Source organism: Leopardus geoffroyi, chromosome A2, assembly GCF_018350155.1.
Source record: "Leopardus geoffroyi isolate Oge1 chromosome A2, O.geoffroyi_Oge1_pat1.0, whole genome shotgun sequence".
NCBI lineage: Eukaryota > Metazoa > Chordata > Mammalia > Carnivora > Felidae > Leopardus > Leopardus geoffroyi.
The window spans coordinates 156,514,993-156,533,492 of NC_059331.1; the positions used below are offsets into that span (position 1 = coordinate 156,514,993).

The 18,500-nt window shown below is 41.4% G+C and overlaps 1 protein-coding gene and 1 long non-coding RNA gene across 17 annotated transcripts; one reads left to right on the top strand and one right to left on the bottom strand.

The window, feature by feature from the left end:
- Nucleotides 1–767: 767 nt before the first annotated feature.
- On the top strand, nucleotides 768–18,179 carry SSBP1 (single stranded DNA binding protein 1). 16 transcript variants are annotated; one of them, XR_006716594.1, is made up of 10 exons: nucleotides 813–880; nucleotides 1,541–1,607; nucleotides 4,512–4,572; nucleotides 5,160–5,300; nucleotides 5,506–5,599; nucleotides 7,322–7,410; nucleotides 11,795–11,868; nucleotides 13,167–13,255; nucleotides 15,027–15,109; nucleotides 17,867–18,179. XR_006716594.1 is itself a non-coding variant. In XM_045495918.1 (8 exons), the coding sequence occupies exons 2-7, from the start codon at nucleotides 1,584–1,586 to the stop codon at nucleotides 11,836–11,838; spliced, it is 453 nt and encodes a 150-aa protein (XP_045351874.1). In that variant the 5' UTR covers nucleotides 813–880; nucleotides 1,541–1,583; the 3' UTR covers nucleotides 11,839–11,868; nucleotides 17,867–18,179. The 16 variants fall into 16 exon arrangements, 13 of the variants coding, with proteins under 13 accessions (XP_045351871.1, XP_045351883.1, XP_045351879.1 ...); XR_006716593.1 differs by having other exon boundaries at nucleotides 770–823; nucleotides 11,795–13,255; XR_006716595.1 differs by lacking the exon at nucleotides 13,167–13,255.
- Nucleotides 3,746–18,386, bottom strand: LOC123606979. Its single transcript, XR_006716596.1, has 3 exons — nucleotides 18,279–18,386; nucleotides 8,239–8,246; nucleotides 3,746–3,756 (listed from the first exon to the last, which is right to left on the bottom strand). It is a non-coding gene; the product is annotated as an uncharacterized LOC123606979 (long non-coding RNA).
- Nucleotides 18,387–18,500: the final 114 nt, after the last annotated feature.

Below are 18,500 nucleotides of genomic sequence, written 5' to 3' on the forward strand. Positions count from 1 at the left end.
AACTAAAACTAAGTTTGCAACTTGGTCAAGAAAAATCATCAGACATGGCAATTCCTGCAATTGGAAGTCAGATAAGCAAAGAAGTAGATTTTGTAAATACTATTGATCAATTTACTTCAATTAAGGTCAGTAAAGCTACTGTAACTTCTGTTTTTGGTACAAATAGAATATTTAAAGTTAAAATAGTGTTGTGAGTTTTAATATATCTACTCTTCAAATTTTCCATATTTCTTCAAGTACTTTAATGCTCTGGGATTTTTTTTTTTAATATGTAAAAACGTGTATCGGTGCACCCATTTTTTCTCGTGCCTCAGATCCAACGTGGCTCAGATCTTGTGCTTAATTAAAATTTTGGCTTTTTTGTTCACCACTGATTTTTTGCATTAATTTTGTCTTCTTGAAATATTATTTTGATTGCCAATTTTTTGTCACCCCCTTAATTTTTCGCTCTCAGTTCCTGCTCTACTTCTTTTTCTGGTTTCCTTACTGCTTTAGCAGGCCTGGACCTTTCCAGTCTTTCCCAGGAACCAGCCATCCTTTGTTTCGTCTAACTCGCCCCCTCCTAGTCCAAGCTGGGAAGCTTGTCAAATAATTTCATTTCATTAGAAACTTCAAATCAGCTCCACTCGCCACTCGGCGGCGTTGCTTCTCTGCTCCCGCCGGAAAAAAAAAAATCTCCCGGAACTACCGCATTAAGGAGGCTTGCTTTCCGTGGCGCTAGCCGGAGCATTTCTACAGACGCACACCACAGACTTTCCGTTTTCTTAACCCTATCGCGTTGCTTGCGTCGCCTCTGTATCCGGAAGTGGTCACCTAGCTCGAGGTTAGTTCGGGCTAGAGCGTCCGGTGAGGGTGGAGGGAGCCACGAGTTCTTTGCTAGGTGTGCGTGCAGCTCTTTGTGGTTCGGGTGGTGGTGCTGTGTCGGTGTCTTGGCTTTTCTCTTCGCACCCATGCGGAGGACTTCAGGGTTTTCTGTCACCTCCCTGTCCCTTTACGTTGTTGGTTGGGAGCGCCACCATTGAGAAAGGGCGCCCTCCCATCCCCGGCGGTGAGGCCGGGGAGTCCAGGGCTCTCCTTAGTCTTTGCTAACGGGTTTGGAGGCAGTAATTTTTGGAGCAACAAGTTTCGGATTTAAGTCCCTTGGTGACATTCTAATACTGAGCCCTTACCATGTGTTAGGAACTAACTTAGGAATGTTGGTTGTGGCAGTGAATAAGTCAGACAAAAATCCCTGCCCTAAGGGGCTTGCAATTTAAAGAAATTTGAAAAGTCGGTGGAATGCAAATGGGAATAAATCAGAAGGTATTTTCTGTATGGTTTGGAGGAAGAGGAAGCCAAGGGGAATAAAAAAAAAAAAAAAGACAGTAAAGCGTTTTGGGGGGTTGGGGGAGTCCTAAAATGTGCAGGATGTTGATGTTTATGGTCGCAAGACCCACCGCATGAAAATTACGAACGCAGTTAGGCATTTAGGATTAGTGAATTTGTTCTCTTGCTGTAAGATGCGTTTATTTTTTTTCTCTCTCTCTCTCTTTTTTTTCAGAGGAAGACCAAAGACTAGGTTGTAGGAAAAGCAAATAGAAGCCATGTTTCGGAGACCTGTATTACAGGTAATCACCTTTTCTTCTTAGTGTTGAGATGCCTTATTATCAACCATAGTGATCAGATTTCTACAGGCTTTTGACTGCAGAGGCAAAAGACCTTTGAGCCCACCTACTTTATGTGTACTCCTTTGATAGAGAGGATTGGGGGCAGGTTTTACTTGTGTCAATAATGTTCACTAAAACAAAACAAAAATTTCCCACTAGTATATAATGGGAGTCATGATATTTTATCTTGTTTTGTTTTGTTTTATTTTATTTAAAATTTTTTTTAACGTTTTATTTATTTTTGAGACAGAGAGAGACAGAGCATGAACAGGGGAGGGTCGGAGAGAGGGAGACACAGAATCGGAAACAGGCTCCAGGCTCCGAGCTGTCAGCACAGAGCCCGACGCGGGGCTCGAACTCACGGACTGCGAGATCATGACCTGAGCCGAAGTTGGCCGCTAAACTGACTGAGCCACCCAGGCGCCCCAGTCATGATTTTTTAAAATGTACTCCTTGTATTTTGATCAGTTAGGGAGCATTTAGTGTCCTTAGCGATCTAGAGACTATGAGGATCATTTCCAGCATTTTTCTATGAGGCATGTGGTTCCTTTTTGACCACCTACCTCTTGTTGTCAGCCTTCCTCCCCTCATCTCCCCGTACTGAGGAGTGTAGCTGACGTCACCCCATCATGACAAATGTACAATGTCCACAGTTCCTTCTCATTCTACCAGTCTGACTCCTCATTTCTTCAGACACTCTAGCCAGCCTTCAGCCCAGCTAGACTACCCATTTTCCCGACTTAACCATGTTTGGGCTGCCGCTTTGTAGATTCTTTTTTTTTTATTATTTATTTTTATTTTTTTTTTAACGTTTATTTATTTTTGAGACAGAGAGAGACAGAGCATGAATGGCTCTGCACAGATGTCGGCTAAGCCCGACGCGGGGCTCGAACTCAGGACCACGAGATCATGACCTGAGCCGAAGTCGGCCGCTTAACCGACTGAGCCACCCAGGCGCCCCTATAGATTCTTTATAACACCTCTTACTTCCCATCCTGTTACGACTAATGAAGAAGCTGTTCCTCTGTGAAACCTGTTCTCATCTCCCTCCCTCTACTATAGAATTAACTCTGTATTCTTGGATCCTCACTTTAACCTATCCAGACTTTTAACGTTTTGCGTGTGTGTGTGTGTGTGTGTGTGTGTGTGTGTGGAAACGTGAAACAGAAAAGTTAACAACTGTCTTAATGCTTTAAGAAATCTTTAAAGCTAGATGTAAAAGTTAAGAATTTAATTTTAAAATATTTTTTTTTTTTTTTCAACGTTTATTTATTTTTGGGACAGAGAGAGACAGAGCATGAACGGGGGAGGGGCAGAGAGAGAGGGAGACACAGAATCGGAAACAGGCTCCAGGCTCTGAGCCATCAGCCCAGAGCCTGACGCGGGGCTCGAACTCACGGACCGCGAGATCGTGACCTGGCTGAAGTCGGACGCTTAACCGACTGCGCCACCCAGGCGCCCCAAGAATTTAATTTTAAAAATTATCCCAGTTAATTCTTTACCTATTTCTGTTTTTCTAGTAGGTCTTAATTTTCGTTTGCCCAAAATGAGACATATTATCCTATAAGACTTAGGAGCTCTGGCTCACCTCAGTACTTAAATTGGTACATTTCTAGAAGTATGACACAAGTACTAGTTTGCTTGAGTCTTTGCCGTGTTATAACTCCATCTTTTTTTTTTTTAATTTTTTTTTTTTTCCAACGTTTTATTTTATTTTTGGGACAGAGAGAGACAGAGCATGAATGGGGGAGGGGCAGAGAGAGAGGGAGACACAGAATCGGAAACAGGCTCCAGGCTCTAAGCCATCAGCCCAGAGCCTGACGCGGGGCTCGAACTCACGGACCGCGAGATCGTGACCTGGCTGAAGTCGGCCGCTTAACCGACTGCGCCACCCAGGCGCCCCACTCCATCTTTATTTCTTAACCACCTGCCACCCCAAAACACAGTGGTAGGATTCCATAGTCAACAGTATTCCAGGAATGGCTGTTCATTTGGTTGGTGGATGTTTGCTTTTTATATTAACAGTGCTACCATATGATACCTGTTTCTCTGATGTAATGGTTAGCTCTCTGAATGTTGAAATCAGCAATGTGCCTGGTGACCTGTGCTCCTACCATGGCAGTAGCCCTTGAACAGAATGTCCTTAAGGAGGCAGCAGAGGGCGGCGGGAACAGTGGCAGCCTTGGTGTTGGATGGCCCTGGGTTCCAGGCATGACTTGCCAGTTACTTCCTGTAGGATTTTGGGCACGTTACTTAATCTCCCTAATTTCATTTTTTTCATCTCAAAAGTAGGGATAATTTTACACAGTGTATACATTTATTCTGAGGATTAATTTGTAAGAGGTGAAGCACTTAGCTGGTCTTCAGTAGTGATAGCTGCAAGATCATTGAATGCCGCCACCACTTTGTGTCAGTTACTGCCTTCCTCTGACAGACTGACTTGAATAGTCCTCTTTTTGTACCTTATCAGAGAATCAGATTTGTCTTAGACTTTTCTCTTTGGTCTATCAAAAGCATGAATTTTTCCAGCATATATATGATTTGACCTTTTTTTTGCACAACTATGGAAGCACCATAATCAGGAGGGTTACCACGAAAGAACCAGGAGAGGATTCTAAATTAGCTTTCCTGGGCATGCCGTCTGGCTCTGTGTACCTTTGGGCTTCTGTAATAGATGGCCCTCAAGCATTTGCATGGTCCTCCTGGCACTGTGGTGGGGGGGCACGTGAAGGGCACTGCTTGTGTTCTGGGCGTGAATGCTGTAGGACCTGCCAACCAAATGGTGACTGAGTGTGAGCAGGTCTTCTGTTTGGGTTTACCTTTCCCCCCAAATTAAAGCCATTTCACTGATTTATTCCCCTTTAGGTGTTTCATCAGTTTGTAAGACGTGAGTCTGAAATAGCCAGCAGCTTGGTTCTTGAAAGATGTAAGTAGTGGCTAACTTCCAAGTTTAAAGTATGTTGTTTGTTCTTAAATGTGTGGTAGAAGAGGTGCACTGGTTGCGTTATGCGCAGGTAATCGTCATGCCTTTGGCTCCTTTTGGGCTCTCCACTCTTGGCCTTGCCCCATCAGGCTGCAGGGGCCTTCTAGAATCTCCTTGAGTCCTATCTGGTTATCTAATTCTTCCAAGGTCATGTGCTGTTTGGCTGAGAGAGTGAAGCTTTGTGAAAGCTTTTCTTTCATGGAGTAGTCCTGTGTATTTATAAAGATTTTCAGATCTCAGGTTTGTTTTTTTAACCATATGGTTTTTTTTTTTTTAAAAAGGTATTTCAAAGAATTTAAGGTAAAGAACTTAGTGTTTGTTTGTGGGCTACTTTCTCAAAGAATATTTTCTCGTTTCTTGCCAATCCTCTTTTCTCTCCCATACGGCCTTTATTTGTCCCTTCAACTTACCTTCTGAACGTGTAGAACTTGGGTTTTGCTCAATGCTGAGATTGAAATTGAAGTAATATTTGTAGCTATTCCTTTTCTGTACCTTTCTCTCAGGCTCCTTTTATTTACACGTTGTTTCAGCTCTGAACCGTGTGCAGCTCCTTGGGCGAGTGGGTCAGGACCCCGTCATGAGACAGGTGGAAGGGAAGAACCCGGTCACAATATTTTCTCTAGCAACGAATGAGATGTGGCGGTCAGGGGAGAGTGAAGTATACCAAATGGGTGAGTATACAGACTGGGGTTTTAATTGTATCAGCAATAAATAGACATTATTCTCAGCTAATTAGATATGAGGTGCTTTTAGAAAGAATCTTCTCTGATTCTGTGCTTTTCTCTTCGAAATTGTGACGTTGGTTTTGCTGGGCATGTTGTCTTTTGGCATTGGTTTGGGCTGCTGGTGTTTATAACCACATTTTCTATTCTTGAGATTTAGGTGATGTCAGTCAAAAGACGACATGGCACAGAATATCAGTATTCCGACCAGGCCTCAGAGATGTGGCGTATCAGTATGTGAAAAAGGGGTAAGTTGAGAAAGAAGGATCTTACAGATTGAATGGTTTAAAAAAACTGGTAACAGGTGTTCTCAGGAATGCCTACCTCCTTTATTCTAATAACTCTGTGTTAACTCGATACTTATTCAGAGCTTACTGTTATATGCACGGTGTGTCGCCGTGTGTCTAATTCACAGATGTATAGAACATGGTTTCGCTTGCTAAGAATTTATAATTTAGGCCAAATTACAGGTATACATAAACAGACGCAGATGAGGCAAGAGAGAAGGCAAAGTGTACTGAGCACCGTATGAGCAGGTGCAACCCATGCTGTTAGGAGTTTCTATGCCGCCGCAGCCAGGGATCCCCACGGCGGGTGTCTTGCCTCTTGGCATCTGCATGGAGTCCTTAGTACAGGATCTGGAATGTGTGTAGCCTGGCACAGGTGAGGTATTATGGCAGTGTTCACAGCTGTTGTTTTATATTTGGTAATTTTAGTTCAGCTCCCTTTTGGAATGCTTAGTGTATAGATAAAAAGTGTCATTTCCAAACCCGTGGAAAGACAAAAGCGTATGTTGAACAGCAGTTGTATTCATAGTTAATATATTTAGAAATGTGCTAGTTTTATAGAAGTAAAATAGATTTCACGGAAAACAATTTCAGGAATAACTAAAATTTCTGTTTCTTTTCAATAAACTGTGTTCCTTTTTTTTCTATTTACTTTCTTAGTCCTTTATATATGTACGTATAAATTTATGCATCTACACATATGTATAAATACAGGAAATTTCAAGGAAAATATCTGTTTGCGGTTTATGTGTATATTTGACACCCGATCATTTTACCAGTTTTGTCTCCTATATTCTGCTTTTTTGGTAAGGGTAGACTGAAAATAAATGCTAGCATGCATTTTCTATCCTTTAAAATCAGAGTTATAGTTGTCTTCTAGTTCAGCCTTCTAAACAATGCAGAAATGGTCTTAGTGATTAAGTCTAAGTGAAATACTACGCCAAAACCTCTGTTTTGAATTTTAATAATCTAAGTCCCTGGAAAATAAATTCGTGAACGTGACTATGGAAAGGAATTGAAAAATAAGTGAAAATCAACAAATTTGTTAGGGGGTCAAAAATAAAAGGTGAAGAAAAATGGCAGATTGGAAGTCAGTCCCAGAGATTTAAAGGATGCCACTATGCTGCTCTTCCATTTCATGGTCTTGTAAAAAAAAATTTTTTTAAGAGGGGGAGAGAGAGAGCATGTGTGCACATGCACGCTCAAGCAGGGGAGGGGCAGAGGGAGAGAGAAACTCAAGTAGGCTGCATGCTCAACGAGGAGCCCAACGTGGGGCTTGATCCCACAATCCTGGGATCATGACCTGAGCCAAAATCAAGAGTCAAGATGCTCAACCAACTGAGCCATTTAGGTGCCCTCCCCGCCATTTAATGGTCTTAAAGTCACTTTAGTTTTTACAACTAAAACTTTCTTAAAGTCACTTTAGTTTTTACAACTTGAAGAACCACAGTCAGCTCAAGGCTGAGAACGTTGTCCTTCTTACCTAAATGTGTCAGGTCTGTGTGGACTTTGTTTTAGTACTCTTAATATTCCTAATTTTGAACGTTGAGATGCGGTGGCAAAAATGAGGTTATACTTGGTTCTGTATTCATTCTCAGTGTGTACTTGTTCCTGCTCTCACCTGACTCTCTTTTCAAACAGATTAGAATCTCCAGACTGAAAAGTGAATTTTATTTTTATCAGGTCCCGTATCTATGTGGAAGGGAAAGTCGACTATGGTGAATACACAGATAAAAACAATGTGAGGCGACAGGCAACAACAATCATAGCTGGTAAGAAGCTTGTGGTAACAGCTGTTCCCTCCTCCCTCTTCCCTTTTAAAAAGCTTGGCTTCTTATAAGTAACTTTAACAGGGACTTTGGGTACAGATGCTGAGATGGTCAGGCAACTCACCGTGAGAATTGCGAGTGTGGCTCAGGGATTTGCTATGGTTTCTACAGTTCCTTCAGAAAATTCTCTCTGTGCTCACTTTCATTTCACAAGTAACTTTTGAGTAGAGTGTCTGTTGGTCCTTACTGTTTGAAGTAAAAAAAACTTTAGTGTCTGAGGACATGGCCTAAACAGGCAGAAGCCTGTGCCAAGGTAAAGTTACACCGCCGTGAGGGGCGTTAGACATTTGTGCAGATTTATTGAGAACCTGTTCGGTGCTGAACATGATGATTAAAAAAAAAATTTTTTTTTTAATGTTTATTTTTGAAAGAGAGACGGAGAGACAAAATGTGAATGGGGGAGGGACAGAGAAAGGAAGGGAGACACAGAATCCAAAGCAGGCTCTAGGCTCTGAGCTGTCAGCGCAGAGCCCAATGTGGGGCTCGAACTCGTGAACCGTGAATCATGACCTGAGCTGAAGTCGGATGCTTCAGTGACTGAGCCACCCCAGCACCCCAGAACATGATGATTTTTAAGTTCCTAAGAAAATGCAAACAATGTAGGAAACATGGACACACAATGCTTAAAGATTAAGAAGATACCTCCTAGGGGCGCCTGGGTGGCTCAGTCGGTTGGGTGTCCAACTTTGGCTTGGGTCATGATCTCATGGTTCATGAGTTCTAGCCCTGCATTCCTGCAGGGATCTCAGGGTTCCTGTCAGCGGAACCCACTTCCGATCCTCTGTCCTCATCTCTCCATGCCCGTCCCCTGCTCATGCTCTTGTGCTCTCTCTCAAAAATAAATCAAAACATTAAGAAGAAAAAAAAAGATATCTCCTAGAGCAGTTTTTTCAAACTGTTTTGAAAATTCTACAAGAAGTTTGAAAAGATATACTTCTTTTGGACATACTTAAGTTGACGTAAAAATCTTTTTTCAATAAGAAGTTGTTACCCTGAAATGTATCAGTGGCTGTAATACCATAGCAGTTTGATACTCATCATTTTTTTTAAAAAAATTGAACAAGCTCTTAAGCATTTGGAAATTTTGTTATTTCTTGTTCTCCGAACTTGTTTTTCCATTTTCTCCTAAGAAAGGTATTTTAACATATATTGTACAATTCAGAACTTTTTATTATTCATTGTATTATGTTTGTAACAAAAATGCATACCTAAATAGAAATTTTAAAACATTAAAAAAATTATGTGATATTAAGGCTCTAAATGTTACATATTTTTTGATTGGGTTATCATTATAGTTGTTTTTAGAACATATGTGACCAAAACAATTTTAATATATAAATATGAAAACTGAAATTTTATTAAAAATACATTTTTTAATGAGGAAGATGGTTCTTTTTTTTTTTAACCTCTTGGAAAAATTAATAAGACAGTTGTTAAATGTTAATTTTGTTCCTTTGTTTTTATGGACGTAAATACTGAGAAACCTAATTTTTTTTTTTAATAAGTAGATGGGAATGAAAGAAAGTAATGTCTCAGTGTTTATGAACTTTTGAGATACGCCAATGTTAGACATCATTTAAAAATTGATTTTTTTAAATTATGGAAAACGTCAAACATACACAAATACAGAAAAGTAAAAAAAAGGAAATGTATCATTTGGCTTCAACAGTTACCAACTGATGGCAAGTGTGATTTCTTCTATAGCCCCAACCCACTTTTCCTCCACTTGGATTATTATTATTTTTTTTTATTAATTTTTTTTTTAACATTTATTTATTTTTGAGACAGAGAGCGAGCATGAACAGGGGAGGGTCAGAGAAAGAGGGAGACACAGAATCTGAAACAGGCTCCAGGCTCTGATCTGTCAGCACAGAGCCCGATGCGGGGCTCGAACCCACGGACCGCGAGATCATGACCTGAGCCGAAGTCGGACGCTTAACCGACTGAGCCACCCAGGCGCCCCTACACTTGGATTATTTTGAAGTGAATCTCAGACATTATATTATTTCATCCATAAGTGTTTTCAATAGGTATATCTGAAAGATACGGATTCCTATTTAAGGCATAACTACTATGCTGTTATCACACCTAATATTAAGAAATTATTTAAATATTTTTACCAGACATCACAATGTTTAAATTTTTTTTGATTGCTTGATAAATATGAGTCCATACACTATATTACATGGCTTATATCTTGAGTCTCTTATTTTTTTTAAGCAGCAAATTTATTTTCTCAGAATTCTGGAGGCGAGAACTCTTAAGTCTCTTTTAATCGACAGATTTTCCTTTTATCGTTCTCTTTTACTTTGCTCCAGAGTTCATGTCTTAACTATATTGATAAGTTTTAATTTGTTGTAAATAATAGTCAAAAAATATATTCTCTTACTGGTTTCTTTGAATGTGTATTGACCTTGAAAACCAATATAATTATCTTTGTACCCTCATCAGACCTTAGATGAGGTCCTTTGTGACCATTTTGCTTCCATAATTTCTTGAGTGTCTTGACAGTATTTCATTTCTGGATGCCCTAGTCTTCCTTGAGCCATATCTCCAGAGATACCTACCTGTTCAAAATTTTTTTCTGGGGGTACCTGGGGGGCTTAGTTAAGTGTCCGACTCTTGATTTTGGCTCAGGTCATGATCTTAGGGTTGCGAGATTGAAACCCGTGTTGGGCTTCCCGCTAAGCTTCGAGTCTGCTAAAGATTCTCTCCCTCCTTCTCCCTCTGCACCTCCCCTGCTTGCACACGCATGTGCATTCTCTCTCTCTCTCTCTCTCAAAAAATAACAGTAAAAAAAGTAATAGACTTTTATGTGGAAACGTGGAAAACCAAACTTTCTTTCCTTCCTTCCTTCCTTGTTCCTTCCTTCCTTCCTTTTTTCTTTCTTTCTCTCTCATTCTTTTTCTTTTCTTTCTTTTTTTTTCTCTCTTTTCTTTTCTTTCCTTCTTTCCTTTCTTCCTTCGTTCTCCACACTGGGCATGGAGGCTTGTACTCACAGGTTTGAACTCACAATCCTGAGTTCAAGACCTTGAGATGGGATCAAGACTCAGATGCTTAATTAACCAGCTGAGCCACCCAGGATCCCCCAAACCAAACTTTCTAGTAAAATAATTGAATTTCTAAGTCTTTATCAATTTTGTGTTTATTTTATCAGTTTTGTGTTTATTTAATACTTTCATACTCTGTTGTAAACCAAAAGTGTGGGTAAACTTTGGACTGTGTGAATTATTCTGAACCAAACCAGCTACTCAGTAGAAACAGTTCAGATTATCTGCCATTTTGTTTTCTTCTTGTAACTAGTATTCAACGCATAGGTGAGTTGATTGAGCTTTTAAAGTGGATTTATGGCTAGTAGTAAAAATGAATAAATGTTTAGTAACATTTGAATTGAAAGAAATAGAGTTTAAATTTGGTTGCTTGGTTTTGTAGGTCATGTTTTTTCCTCCTAGGGATCCATGTCTAGAACTTAATCACCAGTGGATGGCACTCTTGCCATTTTACGCTGTGGTGTCTGTTCTAATCTCTTCTGAAATAACCGTTCTTTACCAAAATATTCTATTTTTAGAAGACTAGTCATAAATACTGTCATGTAATAGCCACTTTTTAAGTAATCTTAAAGTTACGAGTATCTAGATCTTTTCAAGTTATACAGGAAGTACTACTACTTTTCCTTTGCCTGTCCTGAACTAACTCTGTCTGGGACGACGTTTTAAGTGCAATGTCTGACGTTCTTGTATGAGAATGCTCTGTCTGTGATATGGAGTAGTAAAAGTTTTCCCAAGAATGAGTATATAAAAATCAGGGTGTTTTAAAATTTAAAACTAGAATGTCTTCTGTGTGAGTGTTGCAGCCTACTTAAAAAAATCAATAAATCTGTGTTTGCTAACAGGCCATACGTTGGACCTTGTCCTCTCTCTACCTCCAGCATGTGTAACATTGTGCCTTGGCCCTCTTGTGTGTGTGGATGTGCTGCCTGGTATCATGGCATCGATCAGAGCATTGCAAACTTTGAAATCGGTGACTAGTTCTTTTGTAGCAAGTTACTGCCAGGCGGTTATAACTGTGTTCAGGGAAGACAGGAACTATCACACGTCTCCCGACAAGGTCTGAGTTATTGAAAAATAGCTGAAGCCCAGCTTTTAGCTCCATTTTTGCCTGTTGTTTATGCCACTAATGAACACAGCAGGAGCTACTTCACATTTTGGGAATTTTTCTCAAGTCCTTTAGTTAACAGCATTTAAGTTTGTGTGTATTATAGAGGAGTGATTAATTGAGATGGAGAAAGAGTTCTGAAAATAATACTTATGCTTTGGCTTCTTTACAGATAATATTATATTTCTGAGTGACCAGACCAAAGAAAAGGCATAGAGTGGACGATTCTTCTTTGGCCATTGTTTGGTACGGTCTCATTTCCAAATCATGTATAGTCTTTATAGTTCCTAAGGACAAGAATTAAAATATTCTTTTTTATAAAATGAGTAATAATACTTTTGACTGTTCCTCCCCCTTGTCTCATAAACCTTGGTAGCTAATTGTTTATTCTTTTAGGGATGGTTTCTGTGTACAAGAGTATAAAACAGATGAACTCGGGTTCATCTATGTTATGGCAAAAGGATAGGTGTCCTTTGGGATGGCCTCTTGCTTTTTATACACGCTTGTATTATAGTACTCATCCAGCCACTAAATATTCTATGTCAGGCCTTTATCCCATGGTTGTGAATAATGATTTTCTTACTGTTTATAAACTAAATGGCGAGGACTGTATGCTTTTTGTTTCCTGCACCTTAACCAGTGCTTGGCACAGAATAGGTACTTGATAAATGTTGACAGATGAATGATCCCAATGGGATATTAAGCTTCAGCCCAAACTGAAGGGGGTTGCTGAACAGGGGTTGGTATCTAACCTAAACCTAGCTTTAAGACTAACCTACTTTCTTCACTTCTTTTGTTTTTGGACAGATTTCACTAGTAGCACTTATGAAATAGAGTTTATCAATAGTAGAGACCCAAAATATAAGTAGGGATGAACTAGTTCATTTCCAGGTGATGCCACAGGGGCTCTGGTTCCACTAGTTTCTGTCTTTCTAAGCCCCATTCTCTATCCTTTTAGTCCCACCCAGAACTTGGGGGAGTCCCCTAAACAACCTTTGACATTGCCTCTGTAGGTTAGAGCCTGAGGTGTGACATTTTCCTTTTATTTTTCCACCTGGTCTCTTGATGCACATACAAAGATCACTGTGTACACACGATTACTTTCATTATGAGATTCTGGAAATTACAGAGTACTAGTAATTTCCTAATAAGTATTACATAAAGTCTGTTTTTCAGTGCCTCTTGTACTTTTTAGGTTTGCATCAGACCTCCACAGGTCTGCTAGCTGGCTGTGCCTGTTTAGAATTGGCCACTGTCGAGCTGGTTGTCCAGTTCAAGTTGTAGCAGTCCCTCATTCTGTCTCGGCCACTCAGGCTCCAGCTTTGCCTCCAGCCCAGCCTGTTTTTTGGTGCCCTAGACTGCATGTCTTGTCCCCTGTGCCCGAGAGCAGGGTGCTGACTGTGGTTTACGTCATGCTGGACTGTCACGGGTTCCCGGTTTACATGCTGCCTTATGGACCCTCACCTGAGCCCCTTTTTGCACTTATGGTACAGTTGGGTCAGGGTAAAGATGGAATTCTTCAGCTTTTCTCTCTTCTTGTCCAGGAACAGTAGAAAAGGAATTGCCGTTTCCTCATATCAGCCGTCTTTTTTCCTGCAGCTGGGACCATTAATCAGTACATGAACTCTGCTTTGTGAGTTTATACATTAAAACTGTCTGGTGATGTAGCCCTCACTTCTTTATGCCACATTCCTTAAGCAAAATGTAGATAAAATTGATCTTTGGGCAACTCTTCGTTAGCAAAAGCTGCTTTTATACTCCTTAAAGTTGTGAGAAGTTCTGCAGATTAGTATACCTGTTTAAATAGTGTGATGAATCTGTGCTTTGGGAAGGTAATAGGTGAACAGACCAGTTCAGTGACCAGCCCAGAGCAGCTCTGAGTCCAGGGCGCAGGGGCAGAAAGGTGCGCCCCGCCGGATCCCTGTGAGCCGAAGGCGTCGCCACCCTCCCGCTGCAGGTTGCCTGGAAGGCTCTGAGGTTGGGCAGCAGGGCCTTTAGAGGCGGGCGTTCGGTGCAGAGGCCTCGGCATGAGGCTGATGGTGCAGATGTGAGGTCCGCAACTGGGCAGCTCCCAGAGCATGGACTCTGCCCTTCCCTTCCTCGGGCAGCCCTGGGTGCTGAGAACTCTGTACCTCTCCCAAGCTGGTCTCGGAGTAGATGTGTGGAACCTGGTAGCTTTAACAGTCGGTAGGGGTCTTGTAGCCCCATTTTTGTGTCTTGCATTCCCTTTGTCATCTTTTCACGGTGTTAGGGAATATTCCTGTGGAAAACTGCCGTGTGACTTTGATTTTGGGATTCCACGTTGGGTGGGAAGATGAGTAGGATACACGATGGTGTGGGAGAGAAGGTAGCAGCACGTGTGGTACTCTCCCATTTTTGAAAAAGAAGTAATAGATATGAATATATGTTTAGTAAGTCTGGGAGGAGAAACATCAGAGGTTTGTGATGATCTCTGGATGGGGGGATTATGTGTGAGTTTCCTTATTATTCTTACTGTTTTTTAGCCTTGAGCTTATATTACTTTTGACAATAAAAACCAAATAAACTGTTTTCACTTTTGGAAAACAAAAATCTTTCCGTTATTTCCAAGCCAGGCTGGCACTGCTGATTGACTTTCATTTAGTACTTACTGCTTCCTGTCCTAGAGGCGAACAAGATATCTTTCATGTATTTCCCTCCATTGTCTGCATCTTTGTAGTCCATGCTCAGATACTTCACTTACCTTTTTTTCCCTTCTTTTTCTTTTCTTTTCCTCTTAATACGTGTATATAACCTACAACAATTGACTTTAAAGACCAACCCGTATGAGATCCACTGTTTGCTGTCAGTAGTTTTCAAAGAGTCATTCATTTCTTAAAAACGACTGGGCAGTTAATCCAGAGACATCCGAAAATACCAAAGACATGTTTTTGTGGCTGTTTTGGGGATTTCTTGTCATTGCCAACTGGGTTGCAGCCTAACCTTTGCAGCTCAGGAGGAATTACTGGTGGTTTCCCTTTGTTCCCAAAAGAGATTGTGCAGTTCTTGAAGGTGGGGTTATCTTTTACTCAGACTACCCGTTTGTCCCCATCCAGCTTAGCCTAGCAAAGTGACATTATAGGGCTTTCACAATGTTTGGTTGGATTGCACTGAAACATTGACATGAAAATGAAGGCAGGCTCACTTTACTTATTTTTCTGTCAGGGTTTGCATGAAGTGCTGTGAAGCTTGGTGGGAGTAACAGCAAGCAAATCGTTGTAGAAAACTTCGTGAGTTACAGAGAAATCTCTTAGGGAAAACAATTACCATATTGAAGGCTGACCTTTTTGTGTATGTACTAGGTGCCAGGCCCTGAGCTCAGTGCTTTTTATCATTGTCTCATTTCACTATTACCCTAAGAAGGTGGTATTATCCTGATTTTGCAGGTGAGGAAACCTGAAACTGCGTGGTTAAGTAACATGTCAAAGTCATGCAGCTTATAAGAGGCACAGCTGGAGTTTGAGTTTAGGTATGTGAGGTTTGCATTTTGTTCTCTGCCTACAGTCTGCTTCCCACTGCGTCCCACCTCCACTGGCCCAACTATCCAGAACCCCCACTGCTAACTTCTAGCCCTGCAGGGTGTGTCTAAGTCACCCTGGGAGTTCCACTACATCATAGGTTTTGGCTGGAGGTAGAATTAGGGAGAAATACCACCACCTCTTTATTCTTTCTCATTTTCAGTCTGATGATCCTATAGGAAAATAGATCACAGTTCATTTTTCTGCTAGGTTATCTTTACTGATTCCTCTTGATCCCTTGTTATCAAACCATGTTTCTTTACTGGTTAAAATAGGTTATGGCGTCTCCTCCTTTCATTGTTCCTTCTAATTGTTTCCTTCCTACTGAGAGTTGAAACTGTCAGCAAGATTGTGCAAGAATTTGACAGGCTCACTTTTTAGAGAATGAGACTGTTGGCAGGCGTCAACGGCGTTATACCCCCCCCTCTCACTACTGTATATGTCCCTGTGCTGTTCCCACAGTCTGTGATAGGATGGTGTGTAGCTTTTTAGGTTGTCCCAAGTCATGCAGACACAATAATGAAATTTCTCTTTTTTGTCTGTACTCTTCATCCGTTTGCTTCAGACCTCAGGGTGGTGTTTGTCCATACAGGTCTACACCTTAACATTTTGCAGTTTTCCTGCCGCACCTCTCCTTTGAAAAGGTGGTTTAACTTAATAGTTGTGTTAGTCGCACAGCCTGGATTTGCTTCACTTACCACCTGAGTGACCTCTGCTGAGTTTCTTAACTTTCCCTGCCTCGGATTTTTTGTCGTTTTGTTTTCCTGTGAATAAAACAGGGATGATAGTAGTCCTACTTCATAAGCCTGCTGGGAGGAACACAATGAATAATACATATAACTTACTTGGCACATACTAACTGAACCCAGTGCTCAGTGCCTACTGGCCATTATTACTGTTGTTTGTAGTTATTTTCAACAAGGCATGTCCCTTTCAGTCACCATGCCCATCTCCCCAGTCTCACGGGACACTTCTGGGAGCCTGTAAACTTTAGATTAGTTTATTGTACTTGACCTTTCTTGTTGTTAATGTCTGTGGATTACTGAGAACGTAGTCCACTTTAGTAGTGTTTTTTGGTTTGCTTTTAATCTTCCGTGGCTATTTACAGTTAATCTGAGCATCTTTTTAAACTTGAAAGTCACTTGGGCACCTGCTTTAAACCTTGCAAGCATACAGGCCTGGATATAGGGATAAATATAACAGGATTACTGCATTGAAGGGGCTCACAATCTAGGATGATGGGGGCTGGATGGGGAGGACAGAGGCAGGAGCCTGTGTACAAAGCATGCTGTGGTGTGAGGAGTAGTCTAGTGATGGTAGAAATAAAGTCCTGTGGACACAGATGAGAATAGTTATTAGATTAGTTTTCAGCAGAGGAAACAGCATGAACAAAGGTCCAGAAACATAAAAGCATATGGATCCGTGAAAGATAAAACATGAAAAAGGCGTTAGGGCTGGATCATAAAGAGCCTTGAAAGCTTACAGAGGACTTTGGCAGTGGGGAGCTGCATGTTTTGAAATGGACGTATCAGAACTGTGCTTGAGAAAGAAGTGAAGGCCTGTGAAGGGTTAGAAGTGGGGAAAGCTTGCAGGCCGTCAGGAAGCTCCTGCAAGAGCCTCGAAAGGTTAGCAGAGTGTGCATTACAGGGGACATGTGGGGAGTTTGGGGTTCACGGTTCATTCACTGTGCAACAGTTATGTGCCAGATCCCGTGCTGCGCTCCAGGTTAGGGATACTGAGAGCATGGAACTCCTGTCCAGGACACCCTGGGGACAGTAGGTGCTGGTGGGAAGAGAAGGGCCACGAAGAGATCATTCTGAAGCTGCTCGGGCAGCTGTGTGGATAGTGACGTTTTGTTTCTGAGACTAAGAAACATGAAGGTGGGAACAGGTGTGAGAAGAGGGAAGATCAGGAGTAGTTCTGAACATAGTTGAGTTGTAGACTTCCTGGCTTCTATTTGATGATTAACGAGTGGAGCTCAGAAGAGAAGTTGAGACGAGGGACTCTTTTTCTTCTGCCAAACACATTTTAAGCATATTTTGTGAGATAACAAATGTTGCCAGGATTCCAGCTTTCTGCTGTGCAAAACCGTATCATGGGAGAGGTTTCCAGTGGCTTACCTATTTTACAATGTAGGTGGGATTTGTGTTAATCCGGTGTGGTAAGATGACAGACATAAAGAACTGTCTTGAAAGAGGAGTTTATTCTAGTTGCCAAGAGGAGGGCACATGCCACACCACTAGAGCCACCGGGGGAGCCCCAGGGCAGGCCTAAAGCTTTTATTGTGATTTTTGTGGGACGAATGATTTTCACCAGGCTCCGGGCCGAAGGGGGGGGGGGCGTCTAGTTGTCTGGTACCTTTGAGCAGAGATACAGTGTTCTGGACTGCAGGAGCCTGATAAAAGGAGGCTGATGGCAGGTATGGAATCAGGATTGGTTGGTTTGCATATGAAAGACATGCTCTTGGGCAAGTGTTTACTATTTCCAGGAATTAGCTAATGTTGGGAAGGAGTTAGTTCCTCCCAAGGTCTGCCAGACTCCAGGATGTCAAAGCATCATAAAATACAGAAAATAAGAAACATGATGAATACACTGCCCAATATCCATTATTATCCTTTCTACAGAACCCATTAATTTACAGAGCCCATGTTTTATTGGGGGTGACAGTGTGCCCGGCTGAAATACTGCATTCCTGTTCTCCTTTGCAGTTAACTGTTGCTAAGTGGGTAGAAGCAGACGCCATTTGGTGGTGCTTCCAGGAAAGCCCCTTAAATGATTAGCTCTGTTGGGAGGCTCATCCTTTGTGCTCTCCAGACCCTCACCTGGCTTTTTCTGGTCTGAAATGTGGACATGATGGCTGAGAGTCTCCAGTAGCCATTTTAGACCACAAGACTATCTGCAGGATGGAAGATGGAAGAGGCTGGAGTCCGTGATGACCATGGAACCACCATCGCGGTCCTGGACAGTCTACCTCTGGACTTCTTTGGGAGACACAAATAAATCTCTACCTTGTTTAAGCCACTTATTTGTGCTTTGCAGTTAAACCTAATTCTTGCCAATTCACACATTCTTTATCTCCGTATACACAATTCATTACTTCAGTTCTTTCTCTTCTAAGACCGTTCACTACTGGTAGAAGTAAAATATCACCTCTACTGCCACAGTCTCTCAGACTTTTAACCTAGGTCTCATTCTTAATTTGGGGAGGGACTGGGACATAAAATGTACACGGATCCTTAGCAAATACCTTAAAAAGGGTAAATACAAACTTTTTTTTCATCAAATAGTTTAGTTTTGCCTGCAGCCTGAAATGAGGACCCTTAGTTAACAGCCCCTTGTTTA